Source organism: Triturus cristatus, chromosome 7 (assembly GCF_964204655.1).
Source record: "Triturus cristatus chromosome 7, aTriCri1.1, whole genome shotgun sequence".
Lineage (NCBI taxonomy): Eukaryota > Metazoa > Chordata > Amphibia > Caudata > Salamandridae > Triturus > Triturus cristatus.
Genome location: NC_140590.1, coordinates 1,168,919,220 through 1,168,945,055, shown reverse-complemented (window position 1 = coordinate 1,168,945,055; position 25,836 = coordinate 1,168,919,220). Strand labels below are relative to the sequence as shown.

Genomic DNA, 25,836 nt, shown 5'->3' with positions numbered 1-25,836 from the left:
CCGACCGTGGGGTTAGATGGTTCTATATTATTTTCAGTGGTATTGTATATGATACCCTTGTTAGTGATCATGTTATTTGTCCTATATGCCTGTGCTGTGACTGAGCTTAGGTTAAGGTCTTCTTTTATTGCCATTCCTGTACCGATATCGTTCAACAACTCCTCCCTTTCCGTCGCTGACAAAACAATCATTTCCTCTTTCAAGCTTGGTTTTCGTAGAAGCCACTGTTTGATGGTACGGGCTGAGTTTTGTCCCACTTCGTTTTGTGGCTTATTTTTTTTCGTTCCAAGGCAAGGAAAGTGTCTGGGGAGCTAAAGGCGTCATAAGGCCTGGGATCTCCGCTGAAGTTGAGAATATGGCTGCGCCCGGATCTTTTAGCAATAGTAGTCTGGCGCCATCCTTGGTGCTACCAAACATAGTTGCAATCGGTGATATTAGAGGGCTTTTTTGTTTCGTACTACAGTTTTCTGCTTCGATTTTAGTGCCTTGATTTTTCTTTTTCATATTCTGCCTGCCGCTCTTAATTTTCTGAATGGGGGTCTGTCTGACTCTCCCTGATCTCATCTCCCTCGTGCTTTAACCACCAAAGGAGCAGGCTTCCTTTGGCTTCTTACCTTGAACCCCCCTTGTAACAGGTCGCTGTAAGGGGGTCCCGCAGAATCCTCTGCCTTCACTTTTACCTCTCCTCGCCCCACCTTCAGCAAGCTAGGTAGCAATTAGTAGCAATTAGTCACTGAAGTGCAAAGGCTAAGAATCCCAGAGTTCGAAATGCCCAGGATCCCCCAATGACGCTCGAGTTTAGATTGTAGATCTAAGATTTAAGATTTGAAATTGTTGTAGCTAACAGCAATAGTGAAGCGATAGCACAGTTAGTTGAGATGATCGTGGCACTATGTGGAAGACGAGTGCCAGATGAACAGACTATGTCCAGACAGGTACAAGTGGCAACAATTGACAACAATTGAGAAAAAAACTGGATAAGTGTCTCAAAGCTAAAGTGAGCTTTAGCGTCCCAGTCAGTACTGAGCAACCAGCCTACAACTCCCAAAATCCAGCTGGTACTGGCGCAATTTTGACTTTAATTTTAATGTTAGCCGTTAAGAATGCTGACTGCTACTGCAGCAGCAGGAGACAGTAATGTATTTAGATGTATTTACTACCATATTGAGGCGTCAATCATCAATCCTCAGTTCTGAAGAGCTGGATACTCACGGTGTGGTGTGCTCTCAGGCGCAAAGGAGTGCGCGATACGCTTCTCCTCGCTCCTCACTCCTCGCTCGTATGGTGAGTGGCGGCAGCAGCAGTAGCAAACTTGTAAAAACCAGGACTGGATTCGAGGTTAATCCGGGGTTGATCCGGGCGCGGTAACTGGCGCAGGCACAGAGTTCAGGGCACAGGTTGCGAGTGACGCCGGGCGATTCCCGATTTTCGCCCAATCAGCTCAACCTGCTTCCGCCGCTGCACAGGCTCGGCTCCCGCCGCCAGAGGGACATAGCCACGGCCCCTGCCGCTGCAGGGCTTTGCTACTCACGGATGTCTCGAAAGTTTCTTGATGTGCTCGGATTGCTGTGGTAAATAAAAAGACACGCACGTCCCGACGTCAGTATTTCACCATCCTTTGCCTATTTCCAGGACCACTAGAGTTATGCTCCGGGTTACCAAATTATGCATGGCGTGGCGGGGGACAGGCACGGCTTCTGCAGAGGCGTCGGGGTTACTGCCGCTTCTACCGCTCTTAGGGTGAATTTCGCGTCACCACTGTAGAAAAGCCCTCACACTGCAGTGAGTCCTCGCAGCCTTCAACAGCCAACAGCTTTCCAACCGCCTTGCTCCCACTCCCAGACGGCCGCAAGAACCGGGAGCTGCGAGCTGGCAGGGAGCAAGGAACAGGGAAACCGGGCCGGCAACCTCCAGCGGCCTCTTGCTCGACTGTTGTGCGAAGGAGTAGTGTTCCTTGTTTGTACGATTTTTAAAGAATATTTGAAGTTTGCAAAAATCGACAGAATAAATTTCACAGAAAAACAGACCATGATTACCTATGGAAGAAAACTGGGTTATTGGTAAGTACGGTTGTGAATATTTTTCAGGGTCAGTGCTGGGCACCAAGATCCAGCACTGGGAGCTCACCTAATAGCAGGTGAGTATTTTCGTTTCTCGGCTGATTTTTGGTGAATATTTAAAGTTTTGAAAACTCCACACTTAGAAGAAATTTCAGAAGAAACCAGTCAATGTTACCCTATGGAGAACATTGAGTTATTGGCTTTCCAGTAAGTACTCAACTTTTTTTTTTTCGTGGCCCAGGTTGGCGTCGACATACCACCATTTGGTGTCCTTCGTGACGTCGACGCGCTTCCTCCGGAAGCTCCCACCTTTGGTCGCCATCTTCGGATTCTTTTTCCTTGTCTTGTGTTACTCTTGTCTCATCTAACCTTGTAAAGTCTTTCTTCATCTTCTGCTCCCTTTATCCTCCTGTCTCATCTTTCTGGCGGAGGAGGGTGGGTTCGCTAGTGAATCCAGAAAGTCTTCAAGCTGTAAAACTACACCGACAGGTAAGAAACTATACGTTTTGCAGTGTGAATCTTTCTGGATTCACTATGCTGTGCATAGACTTAGTAGCGGTTTGTCCTTATAGTGGTGGTTGGGAGGAAGCACTGGATACTGAAAATGTGTTGCAAGACCTTCTGTCCCACTTGCGCTTCTTTGTTCATTTGGATATCCGCATAGTAGTGCTTAGTGAACGTGTGCACTGAAGACCATGTAGCCGCTTGGCAAATGTCTTGAATTGGTGTGTTGGCTAGAACCGCAATTGTTGCTCCTTTCTTCCTTGTTGAGTGAGCATGAGCTGCTCCTTGTAATGGTTGAGCTGCCTCTTTGTGGCAGAGCAGTATGGTTTGTGCAATCCATCGTGCAATGGTATTTTTGGTAACTGGTCGTCCCAAAAAACTGCTGGCAAAGGATACAAAGAATTGCTTTGTTTTCCTGCACTCTTTTGTCCTTTCCATATAGCGCATCACTGCCCTCCTGGCGTCCAGTGTGTGTAAGGCCCTCTCTGTGCTTGTGGAAGGTTTTTCGGAAAAAACTCGGTATTTGAATTGTCTGATTGATGTGGAACTTTGACACCACCTTTGGCATGAAATGTGGGTCCGTTCTCATGACAATCCTATCACTGTGTATTTGCAGGTAGGGTTCTTGGAGTGTTAGCACTTGCAATTCACTTACTCTTCGCAGTGATGTGATAGCTACTAGGAAGGCTGCCTTTAGTGTGAGCATATGCAGTGTAGCTTTGTGAATAGGCTCAAATGGTGCCTTCATCAGTTGTGTTAGCACTACATTGAGGTTCCATGCTGGTGCTGGCATTCTGCTTGGAGGTGCGATCCTTTTTGCTCCTTCTAGGAATCTTTTTACCACCTGTGAGGTGAAGAAACTTTTCCCTGTTTCTCCTCTTGTGTAAGCCACAATTGCCGCTAAGTGGACCCTTAGGGATGTGTAGCTTAGTTTATTCTGTAGTAGATGTGTTAAGTATCTTATTACTGTTGATTTCTTAGTAATCCTTGTTTGCAGTTTCTCCCTAATGCACCATTCAGTGAATCTTTCCACTTTGCTACGTAGCACGTTCTTGTGGTAGGTCTCCTTGCCTCTCTGAGTACCGCCATTGTGCTTGCCGGTAGTTTGAGGTGTGCAAACTCTAGGTCCTCAGGAGCCATGCAGCTAGGCTGAGGCTTTCTGGCTCTGGGTGTAGTACTCTTCCGTTTGGCATCGTTAGCAGGTCCTTTCTGGCGGAGAACCTGTGCGCGTGCGTTTGTGACAACTCCATGATTTGTGAGAACGAGGTTTGTCTGGCCCACTGGGGTGCTATCAGGATGAGCGTCATGTTGCTGAACCTGCATTTGTTCAGTACCCTGTGTAGCAGCGGTATCGGTGGAAAAGCGTAGGCAAATGTCCCTGACCAGCTTATCCATAGCGCATTCCCCAGGGACTGTTTGCACGGTACCATGGATGCGAAGTTTTGGCATTTTGGTGTGTTGCAAATAGGTCTATTTGTGGAGTTCCCCAATACCTTCTGGATTTCTTGTTGGTTGATCTCCCATTCGTGGGATGCGGACGTCTGTCTTCTGAGCCAGTCTGGTTCTACATTGTCCTTCCCTGGTAGATGTATTGCTAACAGATCTATTTGTCTGGGGATTGCCCATCTCCATATTTCCTGCACTACCAGGGATAGTGTCGCTGACTGTGTCCCTCCTTGCTTGTTGATGTAGAACATGGTAGTTGTATTGTCTGTATCGGTACTCTGTGTCCATACAGCAGTTTCTGAAAGGCTTTAAAGGCTAGGAACACTGTCTTGAGTTCTAGGTAGTTGATGTGCCCTTATTGCATCCTGATGTCCCCACAACCCCCTTACTTTGAGGTTGTTTGTGTGCGCTTCCTACCCCCTCTGGGAGGCGTCTGCTGTAATGGTTACTGTTGGAGTAGGTTGTGTGAATGATCTCCCCTGTGCTAAGTTCTTCTTGTTCCACCACGCTATTTCTTGCTGTACTGCCTGCGTGACAACCACTAGATCCTCCCAACTCCCTGTCGCTTGTGACCATTGCTGCTGGATCCATTCTTGAAATGGTCTCATGTGTAGGCGGATATTTGGTACCAAATGTATGCATGATGCCATCATTCCCATCAGTTTGCTCACTGTCCTCACTGTCAGAGCTTGCCCCTTGCGGTAAAGACGTGTCTCTTTGCATATTGCCAGAGTTCTCTTTGCACATGGAATCACCATGCTCTGTATGGTGTTGATCTCTGATCCTAAGAATAGCTTCACTTGTTCTTGTTCTATTGATGTTTTCTCCCAATGGATTGAAAACCCCAGTTGGGCAAGCGTCTGTATCACTATCTCTATGTGCCCCTTGCACTTGTATGCGTTTGCTTTTACCAGCCAGTCGTCGAGGTATGGGTATACATGTATCCCCTTCCTCAAGTGTGCTGCTACTGCTGCCAGACATTTTGTGAAGACCCTTGGTGCTGATTTTAGTCCGAAAGCCAGTACTGTGAACTGGTAGTGAGTTTTGTTGATCATAAACCTTAAGAGGTGTTTGTGTTTGCTGTTGATGGGGATGTGCAAGTAGGCGTCCTTTTAGTCAATAGTTGCCATGTAATCTCCCTTTTGTAGTTGAGGTATGACCTCTGGAGTGAGGTCATCTTGAACCTTTGAGCCTTTATGAACCAGTTTAAGAATCTTATGTCTAGAATTGGACGTAATGTTCCATCTACCTTTGGTATGATGAAGTAGGTGGGGTATACCCCCTTGTTCCGTTGTTTGTGTGGTACCATTTCTATGGCTCTTTTCTTTAGCAGTTCTCTTGCTTCCTGCATCAAGTGTGCACGCTCCTTTGTTGAGAGTACTCTGACCCTTGGCCTTCTGTTAGACGGTGGTTTTTCCAGGTCTATACAGTACCCGTATTGTATGAGGTTTAATATCCATTTGTCTGATGTTATTTCCCTCCACTCCTGGAGGAAGTGTCTTAATCTGCCTACTACTGGTGGTGTGTGTTGGAGGAAATGTTGAAGGTCTTGATTTGTTGTTGGTCCTTGCCTTGACTCTTTCTGCACCCCCTGAGGTCTTGGCCAGGGGTGCGTTGGTTTTGCTGGTGAATCACTTTGATGAGGGAGGCTGACTCCCCTTCTGGCCGTTACCCCTTCCTGTGCCGCGCCCTCGAAAGGCTTGTCCTCTGGCTGGTACTGCCAGTTCTGCTGTTGCTGCCCCTGCTGCTGTCCCTGGTTACCTCATTGATAACCTTGTTGGGAGGTTTGGTCTGGTGCCACAGGTTGGTGATTTCCTCTGCCTGTTGGCCTCCTTGATGGTGTTCCCCTTCTCATACCTCGGAACTGCAGTGCCCCCATGGACCTTGCTGTTTCGTTATCTTTTTTCAGCTGGTTTAATTTGTCATCAACTGGTGCTCCGAACAGTTGTTCCCCATTGAAGGGTGTGTTGAGGATGTTGTTTTGGACTTCATTTTTGAAACCTGAAATCCTTAGCCAGGTATGCCTCCTTTCTGTGATCCCCAGCATCATCTGCCTGCTAGACGTCTCTGCTGCGTCTAGGGCCAACTTCAAACATGTATTTGCCATGTTTTTCCCTTCTTCTACCAGGTGGCTTGCCTTCTCTGGTATTGCTCTGGTACGTGCTTGAGGAGTTCTCCAACTTCTTCCCAGTGCTGGTATGCATGTCTGTTGAGGAGTGCATTGGAATTGGCGATGCGCCATTGTATAGCTGCACTCCTTTTCATCTTCCTACCCATCAGGTCCATCCTCTTGCTCTCTTTGTCTGGTGGTGGGCCTGAGTTTGTGGGTATATTTGCTCTTTTCCTAACCGTGGATGTGATGATTGAGTCGGCTGGTACTGACCCCCCTAATGTACATGGGGTCTTTTGATGAATGTTTATATTTCTTCTCTGCTCGTGGAGTCACTGCTCTACACATGGCAGGCTCCTTGAATGCCTCCTTCCCCTGCTCCAGAACACTTGGGAGCATGGGCAGGAACTGGCTTCTAGTCTGGGATGGCAACAAGGTCTCCAAGAGGAAGCAAGACTGGGGTTTTTCTTCTTTTCGAAGTCGAGGCCTCTCTTTCGTGGCTGCTCTTCGGCACCTTTGCCTTGTCTTGGGATTTCGCCGTCTGGGGGTCCTTCTCAGAGGATCCGACAGTCTGCTTGTCCCTGGATGCAGTTGTCGACGTCGAGTGCTTCCACGGCCCTGCTCCTTTTGAGGACTTTGGCTCGCCTTTGCGAGTATCAGTGGAGTGTTTAGGGTTCGACGACTCTTACCGCCTTCGAAGTTTTCTTTTCAACCTTGACGACTAAGACGTCCTCTGGTCCCTCTACGATGTGGTCTTCCTCTCCGCTGGAGAGTCCCAAATCTCGGAGCGATGGGGGTGTTCCCTAGCCCCTGCATGTTATCTTCGGGTCTTCGGAGTGAACGCTGCACAGGCATTGCAGTCCTCGCTTCGATGGTCGAGCGGCAGGCAGAGATTGTGGGTGTTGGTCCTTTTGCGCGTACTTGTGGTGGCAGTTCACACAGAATTTAAACTGAGTTTTGTCCATCACCGCGCCCAGGGAGCCCCCTGTATGCGCATTCTCCTTTGAAACATCGAATTCTTCGATGTTCTCTCTTCTATCATCGACCTTCATCCTTACTTGATCTCCGTGTCTTCCCCGGTGATATATTCTAAAGTTTTCTTCTATTTTCGTTGATTCTTCTCTCCAAAGTTTTTGGAGCTCCTTCACTGTTGATCCAGACACAACGGCGGAAAAAAGAATCTGAAGATGGCGACCAAAGGTGGGAGCTTCCGGAGGAAGCGCGTCGACGTCACGAAGGACACCAAATGGTGGTATGTCGATGCCCACCTGGTCCACGAAAAAAAAAAAAGAATACTACAATTCCGGACCAAGCCACTAGATGGCGGAATAATGCACAGCATAGTGAATCCATAAAGACTCACGCTGCAAAACTATGCGCATACATGTTCATTTGCAAAAATGCCAGGACTAGTGAGAGAGACATTGTGCACCATTTGAGATCCAATGACATCACAAGGTTGTGCCCTTGTCGTTAACCTAGACTCTCAGATTCCTCATATTGGCTGCTGGGGGCTAAGGGAAGGGCAATATGTGGAAACCCCACTTGGCCCCTGACATTAGAGGTAACCAACAGTACCAGGGGTGTCTAAGTACTGGCTGTGTGTAACAGACATCCTTGGATAGCCACAAATGGCGTCGATGGCTGGGCGTGGCACACCCGGAAACAAAGAGACTGCTGACTGGGCTTTTCGTTCTGTTCTCAAGATATCAGAATGTTTCTGGATTTAATGCCTACCTAAAGTATAATAGGGGACACCTCAGATGGTCTTACTCAAGAAAATTAAAAAAACTGTCACTGTATACAATTAGCCCAAACCAATCCTGAATTGGGCCTACATTGTTTCCACATTGCTGCTTCCAGCTGATAGGTCTTCACTAAGGTAATGGCTGTTTTACCAACCCGATGTACAAACTATAATGAGCCATTCAATGTGTAATTCAACTCCAGTCCAGTTGATGAATAATTAATACTTTAAATAGGATGCCCATAAATTTAATAGTTTATTTTATTATTACTCTTTGGTATAATTACCTAGGGATGCACTTAACACAGGCTTATCTCTGCCATGGAAAAGGATTTTATGTCTTCCACAGGGGAAAAAGTCTGTCAGACCATGGGCCTCTCCCCTGATGCACATTATTAGAGTCTTTTTAGAGACAAGCAAGCAATTTTGCTGTCATTGGTCTTGTTCAAATAGAAAAGGTATATCTTGGTAATCCTGTCGGGAAAGGGTGTCAGAAAAGCCTCACCAAAAAGCAGCTGACACCGCTTCTGCATGCTCATCTAAAAAAATTAAAAATAAAAACACAGCCGAGCCGGAAATACATATATTGGTTTTAGATTTGTGTCGCTTTGAACGAACATTGATTCACTGGGTCAATGCAAACATCATCTAACTCAAGTTTGGTTGAAAACGGCTGCTTCCTGTGCAGCTGTTAACACTTTCCCCCCCAATTGCTCATTGGTGCTTATCACTGATGCCGGAAGTTTAGGCAGTTGTGTGTTTTTTGCAGGTTAATATTTTGAGTGGCAAGAGTGTTAGAATGTTTTGTTTACAGGAGTATTTCAACTTCTATGTTTTTTATTTATATACCTGTGCGCGTAGTTACAGAGCATTTCATAAAGTACGACATGTTTAGATCTATTTATGCTGCATGCTTGCATGCTGATTATCACAAAAGGGAGAACGATCACGATTAGCATTTTTTCCAACCATTACCACATGCATCATTAAAATGTTTTCTTGTATACGCGCTCTCGTGCTTTATTGCTGAATAACACAAAAAGCCCCTTGTTCAATTAGGGCACGGAAAGAAGGAATATGCTACTTACCAGTATGCATCTGTTCTTGGCATGTAGAGCTGCAGATCTACACACTTGTGCATAGATCGCCATCTGGTGTTGGGCCCGGATGTATGCAGTTGTTTTTCCTCTTGGAAAGTCTTTGGAAGTCACGAGGTCGGTGACTCCTCCTTTGGATCGTATTGCGAACGGGCTTCGGCTCCATCCTCAGATTGTTTTTCGCCAGCAGGGAAAGATGGAGCGTAGTAATAACAGTGAAGAGGCCCATGTGTGTAGTGTCTAAATAAGATAAACTGGAACATATAAAGGTAGCCGGGGAGGCGTGTGTAGATCTGCAGCTCTACATGGCAAGAACAGATGCATACTGGTAAGTAGCATATTCCGCTCGAGGCATATGAGCTGCAGATTACACACTTGTGCATAGATTATATAGCAGTACCCATCCTTAGCGGCGGCCACCCGTATCTGTTGCAGTGGTTTGAAATAATGTCTTGAGTACAGCCTGGCCCACACTAGCCTGTTGCTTAGTTTGCACATCTACACAATAGTGTGTAGTGAAAGTGTGCGGTGTTGACCATGTAGCTGCTTTGCAGATATCATCTAATGGGATGTTTCCTAGAAAAGCCATTGAAGCCCCTATTTTACGTGTAGAATGGGCTTTAGGGGGAACGAATAGCGTTAGTTTTGCTTTCTGGTAGCAAATCTGAATGCATTTGACAATCCACCTAGCTATCCCCGACTTGGAGATGGGGTTGCCCTTGTGTGGTGGAGAGAAAGACAAACAGTTGTTTGGTTTTACGGAAAGGTTGTGTTCTCTCGATGTAGTAGAGTAAGGTTCTTTTGACATCTAGTGTGTGGAGAGCTCTTTCTGCAACGGTCTTTGGTTGCGAGAAGAATACTGGTAGTTCTACAGATTGGTTTAGGTGAAAGGGAAAAATCACTTTAGGGAGGAATTTTGGGTTGGTACGGAGAACAACTTGGTTATGGTGCATTTGTAGAAAAGGTTCTTGAATGGTAAATGCTTGTATCTCACTGACCCTTCTGAGGGAAGTGATGGCTACGAGAAAAGCGGTTTTCCACGATACAAATTGGAGTTCACATTTGTGTAGTGGTTCGAAAGGAGGCCCCATTAGTCTGGTGAGAACGATTTTTAGGTTCCACACAGGTGAGGGTGGCACTCTGGGGGGAATTATTATTTTAAGGCCTTCCATGAAGGCTTTAATGGCAGGTACTCTAAAGAGTGATAGATGTTGCCTGTTTTGTAGGTAAGCTGCTATGGCTGCGAGGTGCAGGCGAATGGATGTATAGGCTAGATTGCACCTTTGTAGGTGGAGTAAGTACCCTAGGATGTGTTGAATGGAGACGTCTAGGGGATTGATGGTGGTGTTGTGACAATAGACAACAAAACGTTTCCACTTGGCGGCGTAGCACGCCCTAGTGGTGGGTTGCTTAGCTTCTTTGATGACGTTCATACAGTCAGGGGGAAGATTTAGATAACCGAATTCTAGGATTTCAGGAGCCAGATCGCAAGGTTGAGCTGAGCTGGGTCCGGGTGTCTGATCTCTCCATGGTTCTGGGTTAAGAGGTGTGGAGAGAGGCGTAATTTTGGTGCCGCACTACAGATAGTTCCAGCAGTGTGGTGTACCACGGTTGTCTGGCCCAAGTTGGAGCTACTAGGATTAGTGTGAGGGAGTGTTGCTGTAGTTTGCGCACCACTAGTGGAATGAGTGGGAGAGGCGGAAAAGCGTACGCAAATCTGCCTGACCAGTTCATCCATATCGCATTTCCTTTGGACAATGGGTGCGGATATCTGGTGGCGAAGCTTGGGCATTTGGTGTTATCGTGGGTGGCGAAGAGGTCTATCTGTGGATGCCCCCACATTTGAAAGTACGGGTGTAGAACTTGTGGGTGAAGTTCCCACTCGTGGATTTGTTGTGTTTGTCTGCTGAGCATATCTGCCATAGTGTTTTGGACTCCTGGGACATGTTGAGCTAGGAGAATGATTTCCTGGGGTATGGCCCATCTCCATATGCTCTGTGCTAGCTGAGAGAGCTGTGGACAGTCTGTGCTGCCTTGTTTTTGAATATAGTACATGGCTGTCATGTTGTCTGTGCGGATTAGGACTGCTTTGCCTGAAATCTGTGTTTGAAAAGATTTTAGGGCTAAGAAGATTGCTAGTAACTCCAGATGGTTGATATGGAGTAACTTCTGTTGCGGTGTCCATGTGCCCTGCACGGTGAGATGTAATTGATGAGCTCCCAAGCCGGAGAGCGATGAGTCTGTTGTTAGTACTATCTGGGGAACCGGGTCCAGGAACGGTCAACCTTTGGAAAGGTTTGTGGTGGTCCACCACTGCAGAGCGCGATGGGTACAACCGTCTACCAACACCAGATCTGTTAATTGACCTTGGGCCTGGTTCCATTGGCGCGCTAAACACTCTTGGAGAGGACGCATCTGGAGTCTTGCGTGAGGTACTATGAAGATGCAAGAGGCCATCATCCCTATTTGTTGCATAAACACTCGAGCTGGAAGGGAGTGTTGTGCCATGAATTTTGCGCATAGAGCCTGAATGCTTGTAATCCTGGCAGGATTGGGGTAGGCTAGCGCTTTTGAGGTGTCTATGGTGCACCGAGGTATTGTTTTATGTGGGATGGTTGTAGATGGGACTTTGCGTGGTTTACCGTGAAGTCCAGTTTGTGAAGTAGCTGGATAGTGGCATACGTGCGTTGTACACACTGGCTGTATGAACTGGCTTTTATTAGCCAGTCATCTAGATATGGGAAGACATGGATGTGTTGTCTCCTGAGGTGTGCGGCTACTACTGCTAGGCACTTGGTGAATACTGGTGGTGCTGTTGTGACTCCGAACGGGAGTACTTTGAATTGGTAGTGTTGGACGTCCACTACAAATCTGAGGAACTTCCTGTGAGCGGTGTGCACTGGAATGTGGAAATAAGCGTCTTTTAGGTCTAAAGTGGTCAGGAAGTCGTTTTGGGAAATCAGTGGAAGTACCTGCTGAAGCGTTACCATGTGAAAATGGTCTGAGTGTATGTATCTGTTCAGGGGCCGGAGATCTAGGATGGGCCGCAGAGTTTCGTCCCTTTTTGGTATGAGAAAGAATAGTGAATAGACCCCCATATTTCTTTGGTTGGTAGGAACGTTTTCTATCGCCCTTTTCTGTATGAGGGAGATTACCTCCTGTTTTAGTAGTGTTAGATGTTCTTGTGACATTGGGCGTTGTCTGGGTGGAATGTTTGTGGGGGGTAGACATTAGTTCTAGGCAGTAGCCTGACCAAATTATTTATGTTACCCATTTGTCTGAGGTGATGGTAGCCCAGAAAGGGGGGAAATTTTGGAGTCTGCCCCCGACCGGAGTGGGATGGTCTAGGGGGAGTGGAGGGAAGTCATTGGGTAGGTGCGGTGGCAGAGCGGGCGGTGTTTGTCTTGCCTCTGCCTTTGGTATTGTTTTCCCTGTAGCCGCCTCTTTGGTATCCCCTTGTAAAGGTGGACTGGGTAGGGGCCTTATATGGGGTTAAAGCGGTGTCGGAGGAGTAGCCTCTGGATGTGCTCCGAAAGGAAGAGCGGCGAAAAGAGCGCCTGGGAGGGTGTGATTGTAAGGCTCCCATGGATTTAGCCGTGTCTGTGTCCTTTTTCATCTTTTCTAGGGCCTCATCCACTTTTGGGCCAAAGAGATGTTCCTGGTCAAAGGGATGGTTGAGGATGGAGGCTTGTACCTCCGGTTTAAAACCGGAGATCCTTAGCCAGGCATGGCGACGAAGGAGGACACTAGTATTAATGGCCCTGGAGGCTGTGTCTGCTGCATCTAGGGCACAACGTATGGAGGTATTAGTAATGGTTTTGCCCTCCTGAATTAGCTCGTTGGCCCTAGGTTTGAATTTATCAGGGAGATGCTGCATTATGGCTTCTAATTCGTCATAATGGGCCCTGTCATACCTGGCTAGTAGCGCTTGTGTATTAGCGATACGCCATATGTTGGCAGCTTGGGATGCAGTACGCTTGCCTGATGCGTCCAAGTGTTTAGACTCTGTCAGGTGGTGGTGCTTCGCCTGACGCTTGGGAGTTGGCCCTTTTACGTGCTGTGGACACTACCAGAGAATCTAGTGGTGCTGGCCCTCTGATGTAGGAGGGATCTGTAGGGGCGGATTTGTATTTCTTTTCAATGCGTGGGTTAATGACCCTGGCTCTGACTGGGTCTTTAAAGACCTCTGGCGCATGTTTTATAACTCCCTTGAGCATAGGCAATATGGAGGTAGTCCTATCTGTGGTGTCAAACGTATCGAGGAGGAAATCCTCCACCACGGGGTCGGTATGAAGATCTACCCCGTGATAGTGTGCTGCCCTTTGTAGTAGATGGTTGAACCCCAGTGAGTCTTCTGGTGGGGAAGGTCTGGAAGGGTAGAGATCATCCTGTGGGACGTTAGGGATGTCAGGGATATTATAATCGTCCCATGGGTCTGGGGAGCCTGTGGGAGGGGGGTCCCCTGTAGGTAAACCTTGGGGCACGTCTCCTATGTCATCATATGGGTCCCCCTGATCATCATCATCATCCGTAGGGGGTGTTGGGGAATGATGAGGTGGGGGTGGAGATGGTGGAGGAGGGGAAGGTGGAGGGGGCGGTGGAGGTGGGGAAGGTATTCTGAAAGGAGAGGTAGCAGTCCTTCCTCTTTGGAGGTGGAGGCGGAGCAGGTTTTTCCAGCTGTCTCTTTTTGATGGAGAGCATCAAATGTCCGGTTTTAGGATCCTTCGTTAGTGTTTTTTGTAATGGATCCGGTGTAAAGAGTTCTGGTGAGGTTGGTTGGTCTGTCGGCGCCAAAGGCGTCGGGGCCGTTGGTTTTTTGGCTTTATCCGCGCTGGTTCGTTGTTTGGAACTATGCTTGAAAAAGTCTGATTGTTTGGTCAGCGCCGAGATGTATTTCGGCTTCGACGTGTCGGTGGCCTTGTGTGCTTTTGTCGGTGCCGAAGATGGTGTCGGCACCGAGGAGCTGGTTCTCGACACAGAGTGTTTCGGTGCAGGGCTCGGTGTCGAAGCGGAGGCCATTTTCTTTTTCGGTGTCGAAGAGTGTTTACCTGCACCAACGGTGGGCTGGCTCGAGCCCGAGCCGCCGGAAGGCTTAATCGGCTTCTTTACCGGGCCCGAAGGTGTGGTGTGGGAAGCAGTGTCTTTGGTCTTGCTTAGGCCCGGAGTCGAAGGCGTGACCGAAGCCTTTTTCGGTGCTGGTGTGGGTGTAGATTAGTGCTCACGACCCTCTGTGCCGGAGTGATGTCCTCCACATCTGAATCGTCGGCTTCGGAGGCGCTGACTAGTCCCTCGTCGGTGTGGTGTTCTTCTGGAGCGTCGACGCCTTCCCCAAAGATGTCGTTCGGAATCGCCATCGACGAGTGTGCCATGGTTCTTCTGGCCCTTCGGTCTCGAATGGTTTTCTTTGACCGGAAGGACTTAACACGCTGGACAATCTCGAGCCTCGTGTTCAGGGGAGAGGCAGAGATTACATACTTCGTGGAGATCGGTATGGGGGAATTTGGACCCACATCGAGGGCACTTCTTGAAGGGAGTCCTTTTCATTAGCCAGGACCAGAGCTTGGGTAGGCCCGAAGGCCGTCGTCGACAACTGGAATCGAAGGTTCTTGCCGATGAGAGCCGCGTCGAGTGGGGAGATCGCGATCGAAAACAATACCGTGAATTGGGGTGAGGATTGCGCGTCGATCGTCGAACTGGAAGCTGTTCGGAACCGGAGCGCGACGATCACATCCGAGCTCGATGGCGGAAAAAAACAATGTGAGGATGGAGCCGAAGCCCATGCGCAATACGATCCAAAGGAGGAGTCACCGACCTCATGACTTCCAAAGACTTTCCAAGAGGAAAAACAATTGCAAACATCCGGGCCCAACACCAGATGGCGATCTATGCACAAGTGTGTAATCTGCAGCTCATATGCCTCGAACATATATTAAAGGTGAAGATAATCTCTCAGAATTTCAGAGCAGCAATTATCGCCAATCGCGGATGCCAAAAGGAAAAGCACACGCATGAACATGTGCGATCCGAGGCTTTGTTTCTAAACCCCCTACAAAAGGGTTCTCGCCTGCACGAGCAGTGCTGCGCGCTGCAACGCAGGGCACGAGGCCTAAAAACTGATGTCAGCGCGCCGAGGTGGGGCTTCTGTGACCTCGCTGACGTCATGCCCGCGGACGACGTCAGGGCGGAGTCCCGTGGTGCCGCCCACCGGCGCGCAGAGATGCTGTGGGAAAAAGTTTTCCGGATCCAGTCTCACGCCTGGGGATAATTCTACGTTATGGAATCTACGGCTAGTAGTCTCTATCAGCTCAATTATACATTCAGTTAAATCCTCCCACACCCAGCAGCCCCCACCATAACTACCACCACCCACAGTCATATCTCATTATCTAATACCTCCCCCCTTTCTGCAAATTGTCAGCATTTCAGATTAAAGAGTAACAATAAAAATCTTCCCAAAAATGCCCAAAAAGATTTATTGAATTAACATTCCAGCTGATGTTTTTTTTCAAATTAACATTTTTTGTTTTTTTGGTTATAAATTTCGGGTGAAACAGCAGTGTTCCCCTGAGCTTTACAGGTTGTGGCTTGCAGTACAGGGAGGACACTCTGGAAGCTGATTTCTACACTCTTGTGTGGCCACCAGAAGAGAATGCAGCAGTTCCAGTAGTTGTTTGCATGTTTCTGAATACAAAATCCGAGTTTTACCTTTATTTGTAGCGTTTTGTTCTGTTTGAAAAAGAAAAGCCCTGACCACCTCGGGTCAAGGCGGTGTCCATTTACAGACTTCTGAAATGCTGTTGACCTTCAATGTGCCACGAAGGGGAGAATGATCTCGGAGGATATCCATCGCTGAGCACTAGTTCATAACATGCATTTGCAATGCAATGGGTCTCGCATTTACAAGTTTGAGCTATTGCCATTGTAAATGACAATGCCTTTTATTTATGTTTTGAAAACCTGCAAGTGGTGCGTAAACACGCACTTTGTACTTATAGTCCTTGCTTACGAGAAGCAAGGCTAGTATTAAAAAACGCGCGGTCACTGCCAGCTTTGCTTCTCATAAGCAATGACTAGAAGTTCAAAGTGTGTGCTTATGCACTGCTGGCAGGTTTTCAAAACACATTAATAAAAGGCATTGTCATTTATAATGCCAATAGCTCACACTCTAGCAAATGCAAGACCTATTGCATTGAACATGCTTGTTGTAATAGAGAGAGAACCTCTTGTTTGAGAAGTTTTAGATGTTCAGAGGACATTGAACGTTGTCTGGGAGGAATGTTTTTTGGGGGGGGGGCGTCTTAGAAGTGAGTTCCAGGCAGTAACCATACTGCATAATTTGTCTTACCGATTTGTCTGTTGTGATTGAGACAGGTAGGAACTGTGAGAGACGTCCCCTGACAGGAGAGGGATGATCGGGGGGGAAGTGCAGGGAAGTCACTGTTTGGTGGTAGGGGAGGTGCGGTTATTGTTGCCGCAATCTCTACCCTTACCATTGCAGCCTCTGCAGCCTCCGCAAAAGTATCGTTTGGAGGACGTCTGAGAAGGGCTCTTATAGGATGAAGAGGGATGTTCTGAACCCATGGTTTTGGAGCCAGGTCTATAGAAGGAGCGGGTATTGTAAGGCCCCCATAGACTTAGCAGTTCCATATCTTTTTTCATTTTTTCTAAAGATGTGTCAACTGAGGGCCCGAAAAGATGCTCTTGATCAAAGGGCTGATTTAGAATAGTAGATTGCACCTCCTGCTTGAATCCGGAGACCTGGAGCCAAGCGTGCCTGCGCAACAAAACGCTTGTGTTCATGGCGCAAGATGCAGTATCAGCCGCGTCGAGTGCACATTTAATTGAGGTGTTTGTGATCAATTTTCCCTCTTGGATAAGGTCGTTGGCCTTTTGTTTGTACTGGTCAGGAAGGTGTTGCATGAGCTTTTCAAGCTCATCATAGTGAGCCCTGTCATACCAGGCCAAAAAAGCTTGGGCATTGGCAATCTGCCAATGATTTGCAGCCTGTGACGCAATACGTTTACCAGATGGGTCTATTAATTTGGACTCCTTATCAGGAGTGGGTGGGGGGAGTGTCACCTGTACTGTGTGAGTTTGCCCTCCTGCGTGCATTAGACACCACAAGAGAATCCAAAGGGATCTGACTTTTAATGTAAATTAGGTCATTGGGAGCTGCCTTATACATTTATCTATCCTGGTGTTAAGAATCCTGGCTCTGACAGGGTCCTTGAAAACTTCTGGGGCATGTTTGAGCATGCCTTTTAACATTGGCAGTGTGTGTGTGGACGTTTGTGAGGGAGCAAAGGTTTCAAGTAAAAAATCCTCTAAGGGATCAGAATGTAACTGTACCCCGTGGTATTGGGCAGACCTATTGATTAGTTGCACAAACCCAATGTTGTCATCTGGTGGTGATGGCCTAGATAAAGAGAGGTCCGGGTCATTATGTGGGTCGGGATCGGTGTTGTAGTCATCCCAAGGGTCAATGTTGTGTGGGATGGTATGTGCATCATCATCCCCATGTGGATCTATATTCCAACCCCTATCTGTATTATCATCCTCAGTATCTGATGTTTGAGGTGAAAAAATAGGTTGTGGGGAGTGTGGGGGAGAAATTAGAAGATTTGGATCAACTGGAGGAGGTGAGGAGGTGTTAGTACTTATCTCCTTTAGTTTCAAGGGCATTTCAGATTCCTCTGAAGTGTGCAATTTCCTCTTTTTTGGTGGCTTGGCGACGACTTTGCCAGTCTGTGGGTCAATAAAAAGAGTTTTTTGTTTTGGATCCGAAAGATCAGGTAAAGGCTGAGTGGGTAAAATGTCTTTTTTCAGTGCCAAAGATTTTGGGTCAGAATGTTTTTTAGACCGAGTCTCTGAGGCTTTCTGTGGGGTCTTGGACTCTTTAGGTTTTCATAGCTCTGATAGTTTTTTTAGCTCCGATGATTTTTTGGGTTCCGAAGCAGTTTTCGGCTCCGAAGATTTTTTCGGATCCAAATGGTTGTCTTTGGTATGTTTCGACCCCGAGGGCTTCGGAGTCTAGGTTGTTGTCCGCGTCGACGAATAAGTGCCTGGCACGTCTTTGGCCTGGTGCTTCGGGGCCGAAGGAAACTTTTCGGCACCGGAATGGTGTTGGCTCGAGCCCGAAGGCTTATTTTTAGGTTTCAAAGCCAGGCCCGAGGCCGGGGTGTCCGAGACATGCTGCCGGTGTCGACCCGAGAGCAAGGGTGTTACCGGAGCCTTAGGTTTGGGTTTTGGGAGAGTGGTTTCGGTACTCACGGATCGCTGAGCCGGAGTGACTGTCTCCTCTTCGAAGTCGTCGGCCTCGGGGATGGAGATGTCTTCATCATCACCTTGCTGCTCCGGCTGGACATTGGGATCTGCTCCTAAGATGTCCGGAATCGAGCAGCTACCGCGAGACATTTCGTGACGTCAAGCCAGATGATCACGGATGGTTTTCGTCGACCTGAACGATTCACAGGCCTTGCAGTTTTTGTCTTCGTGCTCCGGGGAGAGGCAGATATTAACAAGCCTCGTGCAAGTCCGTATGTGGGAACTTAGCACCAGACCGGGGCATTTTTTTTAAAGGAGTCCTTTCCATTGACTGCAGGCTAGGTCGGCGCGGATAGGCCCATTGGCCCGCATCGAAGATCAAGGAGTTTGTTTTAAAGATGCGCGTCGAAAGGGAAATGCGATCGAGACAATACCACCGAGTGGAGAGGGATTGCGCGTCGAAGGGAGATTCGAAACCGATATCAACCCGGAACGCACCAAATCACATCCGAACCAGATGGCGGAAAAAAAAACAATCTGGAGATAGAGTCGATGCACATGCGCACTTCTTCCAAGACAAAAACAAAGTGCAAACATCGAGCTCAACACCAGATGGTGATCTATGCACAAGTATACGATCTACAGCTCATATGCATTGAACATAGTGATATCGGTTAACAGGTAAGTACTTTGTTGTGGGAGTTGGTATTGTGGGGTTAGATTCAGGGGTCTCCCAGGGTCAAGGACGCACTCTTGTTACATCCTCTGCGGCACTAGGGTGGCCGGGTGCAGAGTGCTGAAGCCCATTGTTATCCAATGGGGGATAGGGGGTCTCCGGTTGCCAGCTGCCGATTAGCAGGCCACTGGGTTGTGGGAGCAAAGCTCCTGGACTTAAGCTCAGGGAAAATGGGGGTTTAGGCCAGCACAAAAGGTGACCCTCAGCAGCACTGGGGCGTCCGGGTGAACAGAGCTGTTTTGGCATCGGGTGCCCTGTAGCTTTCAATGGGGAGATTCCGGTTTACAAACACACTGCAGGCTCGGGGACGAAGGTCTTTTGAGTGTGACCACCACTTGGAGAGGTAAGCTGGGATGCTGGGGGTGGGTTAGGCACCGTCAGTTGGGCCACCCAAAGCAGTGGAGCGTTGGGAGCAGGAGTGCCTTTTAGGATCGGATCGTCTTACCAGCTCCTGGTCGTGGTTGGGGGGACCTTCTGCTTTGAGGCTGCAGGCGTCGGACGGCGGGAGGCTTTAGGCAGGTCAGGGATCACCGGATCTCTGGTCAGGAATGCCGGGGAAACCTCCTTGTGGTGTTGGGCCACTCTAACTCGGGCAGTGGGCGTCCGGTGGAGAGTGGTGCTGATCCTTGCGGAGCTGGAGTCTGTTGATGAACAAATCCGGTGTTCACAGGAGACAGAATCTTTGGGCTGGAAAGCTGGCAGGTCCTCCGGTTTCACAAGGTTGCTGGCTGCAGCACACACCGGGATTTTGCTGGAGCAGGTTTGAGGTGGGGACAGGCCGGTAGGGCTGGGGTAAAGTCAGTGGGCGTCCTCTTGCTAGCTTCGGCACGGCTTTTCAGTCCTTTTCTTCTGGCTTCTTGTCTGAGAAAGCAGGGTTCAGGGATGCCCCTAAATACTAATTTTAGGGGCATCCCCCCCCCATCTGCAAGATGGCAGGGACTGAGATTTGTGCTTCACCTAACCTCCCCCACCTGAGGGGTGGAGTTGGCAGAGTTGGGCACATCTCTCTTCCTCACTTGTTTTTTCAAACCGGTTCTCCTGCCCAAAGTAGGGGTCAGAACCAGTGGGGACCAGTTGCTGAAAGCAGCAAGTGGCCTGGGGAAGCTCACAAAGACAGCAAGCCTTTGAACCTTCCCATTCGTGGACCCTGCCCATCCTGGGGAAGGAGGCTTGGCACCTCGTCCCAGGATGTGCATTGTTTCAGGCCCACGAGAGCAGCAGGCTCTCGACCCAGGGGTCCAGACACATCTCTGGTGGTGGCAGCTGAAAGCAGCCACTCAGCCTGGACACTAGTGGTAGGTCGTTTTTCAGGGGGCATCTCTAAGATACCCTCTATGTGCATTTTTCATTAAATCCCACACTGGCATCAGTGTGGGTTTAATGTGCTGAGAAGTCGGATACCAAACTTCTCAGTTTTCAGTTTAGCCATTATGGAGCTGTGGAGTTTGTAATGACAAACACCCGGCACCATATACTTTTAATGGCAGCACTGCACTTACAATGTCCAAGAATGGACTTAGACATTGTAGGGGTATAGGGCTCATGCACCTGTACCCACACCACTGGTATAGAGCACCAAGCTAGAGGGGTGACTGATCTATGCCAGGGCAATGGGTTGTAGGCATGGCACACAGGGATGTGTGCAATGTCGACTCTTCACTTTGTTCTTCACCAAAACATGCAGCCTGCAAAGGCAGTGTGCGAGTGTAACGGTATAGGGCCTCCGAGTGGCACAATAAGTGCTGCAGCCCTTAGAGGCCTTACCTGGGCACAGTACCCTGGGTATCTGTGGTACCATTCACCAGGTGCTGACCTGTGGCCAGAGATGCCAAATGGGGTACAAGATACCGTTTTGGGAAAAGAACACAGGCACTGGGAACCTGACTGGCAGGCACCCAGGGCACATCAAGTCAAGGTGCATCAGTAGTCTGGCAAAACGTGGGGGGGTTACTGCAAGAGAAACCCAGCTTCCAACAACGGCCATCAAAGGACATGTCCAATATGGTGGATTGGACATACCCAGAGAAACCAGACGTCCTCACTCAGGCGTAGCGCCTCAAGGCTACTGAAGCGTAAATCGGTCTGCCCAGAGAGTCGGCGGTATCCAGCCCGCACTGAATGGTGAACTTAGCTGGGTCTCGACCCTCTTCCACTGTGCGGGTGAGAAGGGCCTGGGCCTTCTCCTGGCACTGTGGCAGCACGTGCGCAACCATATCTCACACCGTGTGGGTATAACTGCCCAAGAGGCATGTGGTGTTCACCGACCGCAGCGCTAAGCTGGCAGAAGAAAACTTCTTCCCAAGGTGGTCCAGCTTCTTGTATTCCCTATCTGGGGGAGCAGAAGGGAATGTGCCCTTAGAAGACAAGGCTTTGACCACCAAGCTCTTGGGGGTAGGGTGTTGAGCGAAGAAAAGTGGGTAGCCCGGGGCTGGGCGACGTTGTCCGGCAATCATCCTGTCCAAAAGAGGCCCTGTGCTGGGCTTGGACCAAGTGCCCAGAAGGATGTCTTTGAGGGCTTCATTAAAAGGCACAAAGGGCTCCGAAGAGGCCGCTGCCGGTTGAAGTACCTCTGCCAGGAGGTTAGTCCTGATTGCCACAGTACGAAGCTCCAGGCCTAAGGCCTCAGCTGCCTTAGGCAACACCACTGCGTACGAAGCTCCCTCCATTACACCGTGGCGGGAGGGGAGGGGGGGGGGGGGGGGAGCATGCCAAGGTCTGGGGAGGTATCCAAACCACTAGCATTACCCAGTTCCTCTCACCAGTCACACCCATCCATCAAGCTGGTCAGCTAAAGGGTCTACAGACCCCTACCTGTCCTACTCACCCACCTCCGGCTGCCACTCAGGAAGATGGGGAATGCCAGGGATAAACAACGGTACGAAAGTACCCTCCGGCGCTGGGATCTACGTCGAGCGACGTCGGTCCGGTGCCATGTCCAAGTCGGGGGTGAAGATGGGGTCGACACAGGTAGGGGGGTACAACCGACGTCGGGGGCGTCGTCATTGTTATCGGCCCTGTGAGGTCGACCAGCATCGATCCGGATTCAGGCCCGAAGGTGCACCGGCGGAGTCGGGCTACCCAAAAATGCTATGCAGCGCTTCGTAGAAAGCTCGAAGCTGGGCTGGGGACGCTACGGCTCAAGGAAAGGGAGGTAAGCGTGGAGTCATCCCAGAAGCGGGCCCACGAAGACGGAGCCGGAGAGCGACGACACTCCGGGTCCCGGGTCAGATCAGCCGATGGATGGGGAAAAGGCGAAAAGAGACTATGCTTCTTCACCTTCTTCTTGTACTTTGACTTAGCCGATGAGTGCAAAGACTTGGATGACGAGTGGTGGTGGCTTTGTGACCGGTCCCGAGGCATCCCCTCGACCAAGACCTCCAACGATGCAAAGCAGACTGCCAGGCCTCCAAGAGCTTTCGGGACCGCTCCTGCAAAGACTTCGGATTCATGGTCAGGCAGTTGGAGCGCGACTTCTGGAGCGCGAGCGCGACCACGACCCGGCAACAAAGGCACACGAGGTGCAGATCCGTGACGGACATCAACTTGTGACATGAATCACAAGGCTTGAAGCGGTCCGACGATGGGAAATCCCTCGTGCTACCAGAAGTCGAAGTCTCAAAAAGACATCGGCAAAAGTCGAAAAAAGGTAAGTCAAAAAATCACTAAGTACAAGCTTCTCTCTAAATCTGTGCTGGCTCGCGCGGAAAAAGAAAACTGACGTCAGCTCGCAGGGGCGGCATCTAAGAAGACATCGCAACGTCGATGCAGAGTCGACCGATGACACCCACTGATGCGCAGGGGTACTGCTACAAAAAATTCTCCGGATCCAGTCCGACGTCCGGAACCAATTCCAAGGTGAGGAATCTATAACTAATGGTCTCTTTCAGATGTTCAATCTTATAGGAAGAACAGACCTACGCTGTGAAAGGAGGGGGGTGGAGCAGGGTGCAGAAACAGATCTGTTTCGAAATACACAATAGCAAGGCAGTACAGCTTCATCAAACCATGCAGAGGGACTTTTGTTTCAATAGTCAAACTACAATAGAACAACAAGGTCTTTGGTCAATTTCTGACAAATGGAGGGCAATTCATTCTACTCTGCTGCACAGAGCCACTGTACTGTATTAGGTGATCAAGAATTTATTAGCAAACTGCCATTTGGTTAAAACCAGTCAAACGTTACCTGCAATAAATTAAAGGGTGCATTGTATTTCCTTCTAGTTAGGTAAAAGAAATATGCCAACTTACTTGGTAATCTAGCTTGCATATCTGGAGACAAGAGAAGTCTCTGCTGAACTTGGCCTGTTGCTGGAAAAGAGTAACCTGGTAGTGACGTTGTCTGAGCCATCAAGGGTTTTACTATGCCACTTGTGGGGGCAGAGGTCAATGTGCTTGCTGGCATCATCACAGATGTAGGTAGCTGAGGACTTGCTCTCATCTCAGACGTAGTACCCGCTGTGGAGACAGGTGGACTTGGAGTATTGGAAGGAATCTGACTGGTGGGCAAAACTGAAGGAAAAAAAGAGCAACTGATTAGTTTAAAATGCTAAGCTCCTTCTTTGAATAATTCAGAAAAAACAAACAAAGCACTCCAATAGTTTTAATTTTAAAATAAAACATAAACTTATGATTTGCAAACAGATAATATTCAAGAACACCTTCTCTCAATATAAAACAAGCATTAGCAAAGCCAAGAGGTCTGACCTATACGAGAGCTATATGCTTTGTCAATGTCTTTTAGCCATGTTGTATAGCATCACAGTTGTTGTTCAGCATGGTAGGCCCAAGGTACCCCTGTGGGCAGGGTGCAGTGTATGTGAAAGGTAGGACATGCCCTGGTGTGTGTGGCATGTCCTGTATTGTATCTTAGATTTATATAGCGCATGCTGTCACCCTACGGGTATCCTGGCGCTGTGATTGCCCAGATGACATTGTGCGTGAAAATAACCGGTTTAGCAATATGGGTTGCTCGGTTATCTAGTTCTTAGGGATGAGCCACATCTTTAGGCTCTTCCTAAATAGAAGCAGAGATTTGATTTGTCTGATGTTCGGGGGAAGGTCGTTCCAGAGTCGTGAGGCTGCTACCCCAAAGGCTCTGCCACCTGTCCTGGTCTTCTTAAATCTAGTGGTGATTACCAGATTTGCGCTTGATGACCGTAGGTTTCTCCCAGGGATGTACCAGGTGAATTTCTCCTGTATGGATATTGGACCTAGTCCGTGCACTGTTCTGAATACAGTACAGAGAGATTTAAAATGAATTCTCTCGTTAATGGGTAACCAATGAAGGTCTTTCAGAGCTAAAGATGTTGAAGACCTACGCTGCCTATTTAGCACCAGTTTGGCCGCTATGGACTGGATCCTCTGTAGCTTTCGTAGTGCTGACTGCGGTGCTCCCAAGTATAGGGAGTTACAATAATGTAGGTTACTCAGTATTAGACTCCTTAGATAGATTCATTTCCGTCTCACCAAAGAAGCATTTCCGTCTCACCTGGTTTTTGAATGCGTTCCAGAGACGAAGACCCCAGGAGCTGTGTGCAGAGGACATGCGGTGAAAGGGCAGAGTAAACAAACCGCTCGGCATCTGCTCTCGCATTCGAGAACATTCTATTTTGGTCCATCTGCAATTGCACCGTAACAGTTTCCGTGCTGCACAAAAAGCTTAAGGCTTGTCAACAGAAGCGGTCCTACCGTCCGGGGTCAGGCGCCTCTGTGTGCCCTCCACGCCACCGGCAGCATCCTCGCCTCACCCGGCTGTGCCCACATCCGCGTTAGCGGGCGAAGAGAAGGCATCCATCTCTGGCAGACACACCTCCTCCTCCTGCCGCCGCTGTCCCGGCCGCGTCTGCCTGCTGCAGGCTCTGGCAAAGCACTCACGCCGTCTTCCCGGGCGCGGAAGAGCAGCGCTCGGCGGAAGGGAGAGCCCAGGCCCGCTGGCGGGGCGCCAAGAAGCCGGAGTCAGCCGCAGACCCGAAGAGGCGATCACATGCGCTGTTTCACAACCCCAAGCTGACCGCAAGGGGCCGGGTCCGCTGCTGGGGGCCACGCGCTGACAACACAGCCCCGCATTGTACGCAAATCCAGGCAGTATCTCTAAGGGCGCGTCAGAAATGTTATTTAAATTATACGTTTTAATATAAGTTCAACGACGTTTTTATTTTGGTGCCTAGCAGCCGAGCTTGTGTGTTTTTCCCTTCTTAGTTGTACATTTTATTGGGAGACCGATTCAGAATCCTGCTGCTCATTTGCACACGGCCCCTGTCACCCAAGACGCACTGCACTTTACAGGTAGTCCCTGGAGGGACGTAAAAACCGGGCCAAGACGGGCCCGTCTGAGCCTGTCCGAGGCTGAAGGAGGCTGGGCTGGGCCACGTTATTTGGCCTCAGCAGAGGCTGTTATTGTCGTCCTGTCCCTCCACCTACCGACATCTGGTGTTAAGGTACTGTGAAGCCACTTACTGCCTATTGCATTAGCCGTTGATCGGTGGGCCCACAATTGTGTAATTGGGCCACTACATCTTGTGTTGCAAAATGAGTAAATTGAAAGGTGTAGCCGGGATCCTGGACGCATTCATTGTAAGGGCTGAATCACTTTTAACTCATGAAAACCACCTGACCGAAAGAAGGTTGTCTCTAGACCCTGCCACGCTACAATCTTGTTTGTCGCTGGGTGGTTCTGCTAATGTCAATACAACTTGTCCGAAAACACCAAACATCACCAAACATATCTCCAGCAAGACCTGTCCCTGTTTCCTCCAACTTACCATTACCATTTGAAGATTCCCCTAATGTGCCTGTTTTAGACGTACCCTGTATTAAACACTAGGGGTAATGCCGCCAAGGCACAAAGGAATACTAAATTAAGCGGTCAATCT

General features: G+C 49.0%; 1 protein-coding gene across 1 annotated transcript in view; it reads right to left on the bottom strand.

Annotated features, from left to right (window-relative positions):
* SRCAP (Snf2 related CREBBP activator protein) overlaps nt 1-25,836 on the bottom strand; it is a 1,742,136-nt gene that overhangs the window by 775,121 nt on the left and 941,179 nt on the right. Inside the window, exon 21 of the mRNA XM_085618450.1 lies at nt 23,213-23,473. Coding sequence (XP_085474576.1) covers nt 23,213-23,473 — 261 coding nt within the window. The remainder of the gene's footprint in view (nt 1-23,212; nt 23,474-25,836) is intronic.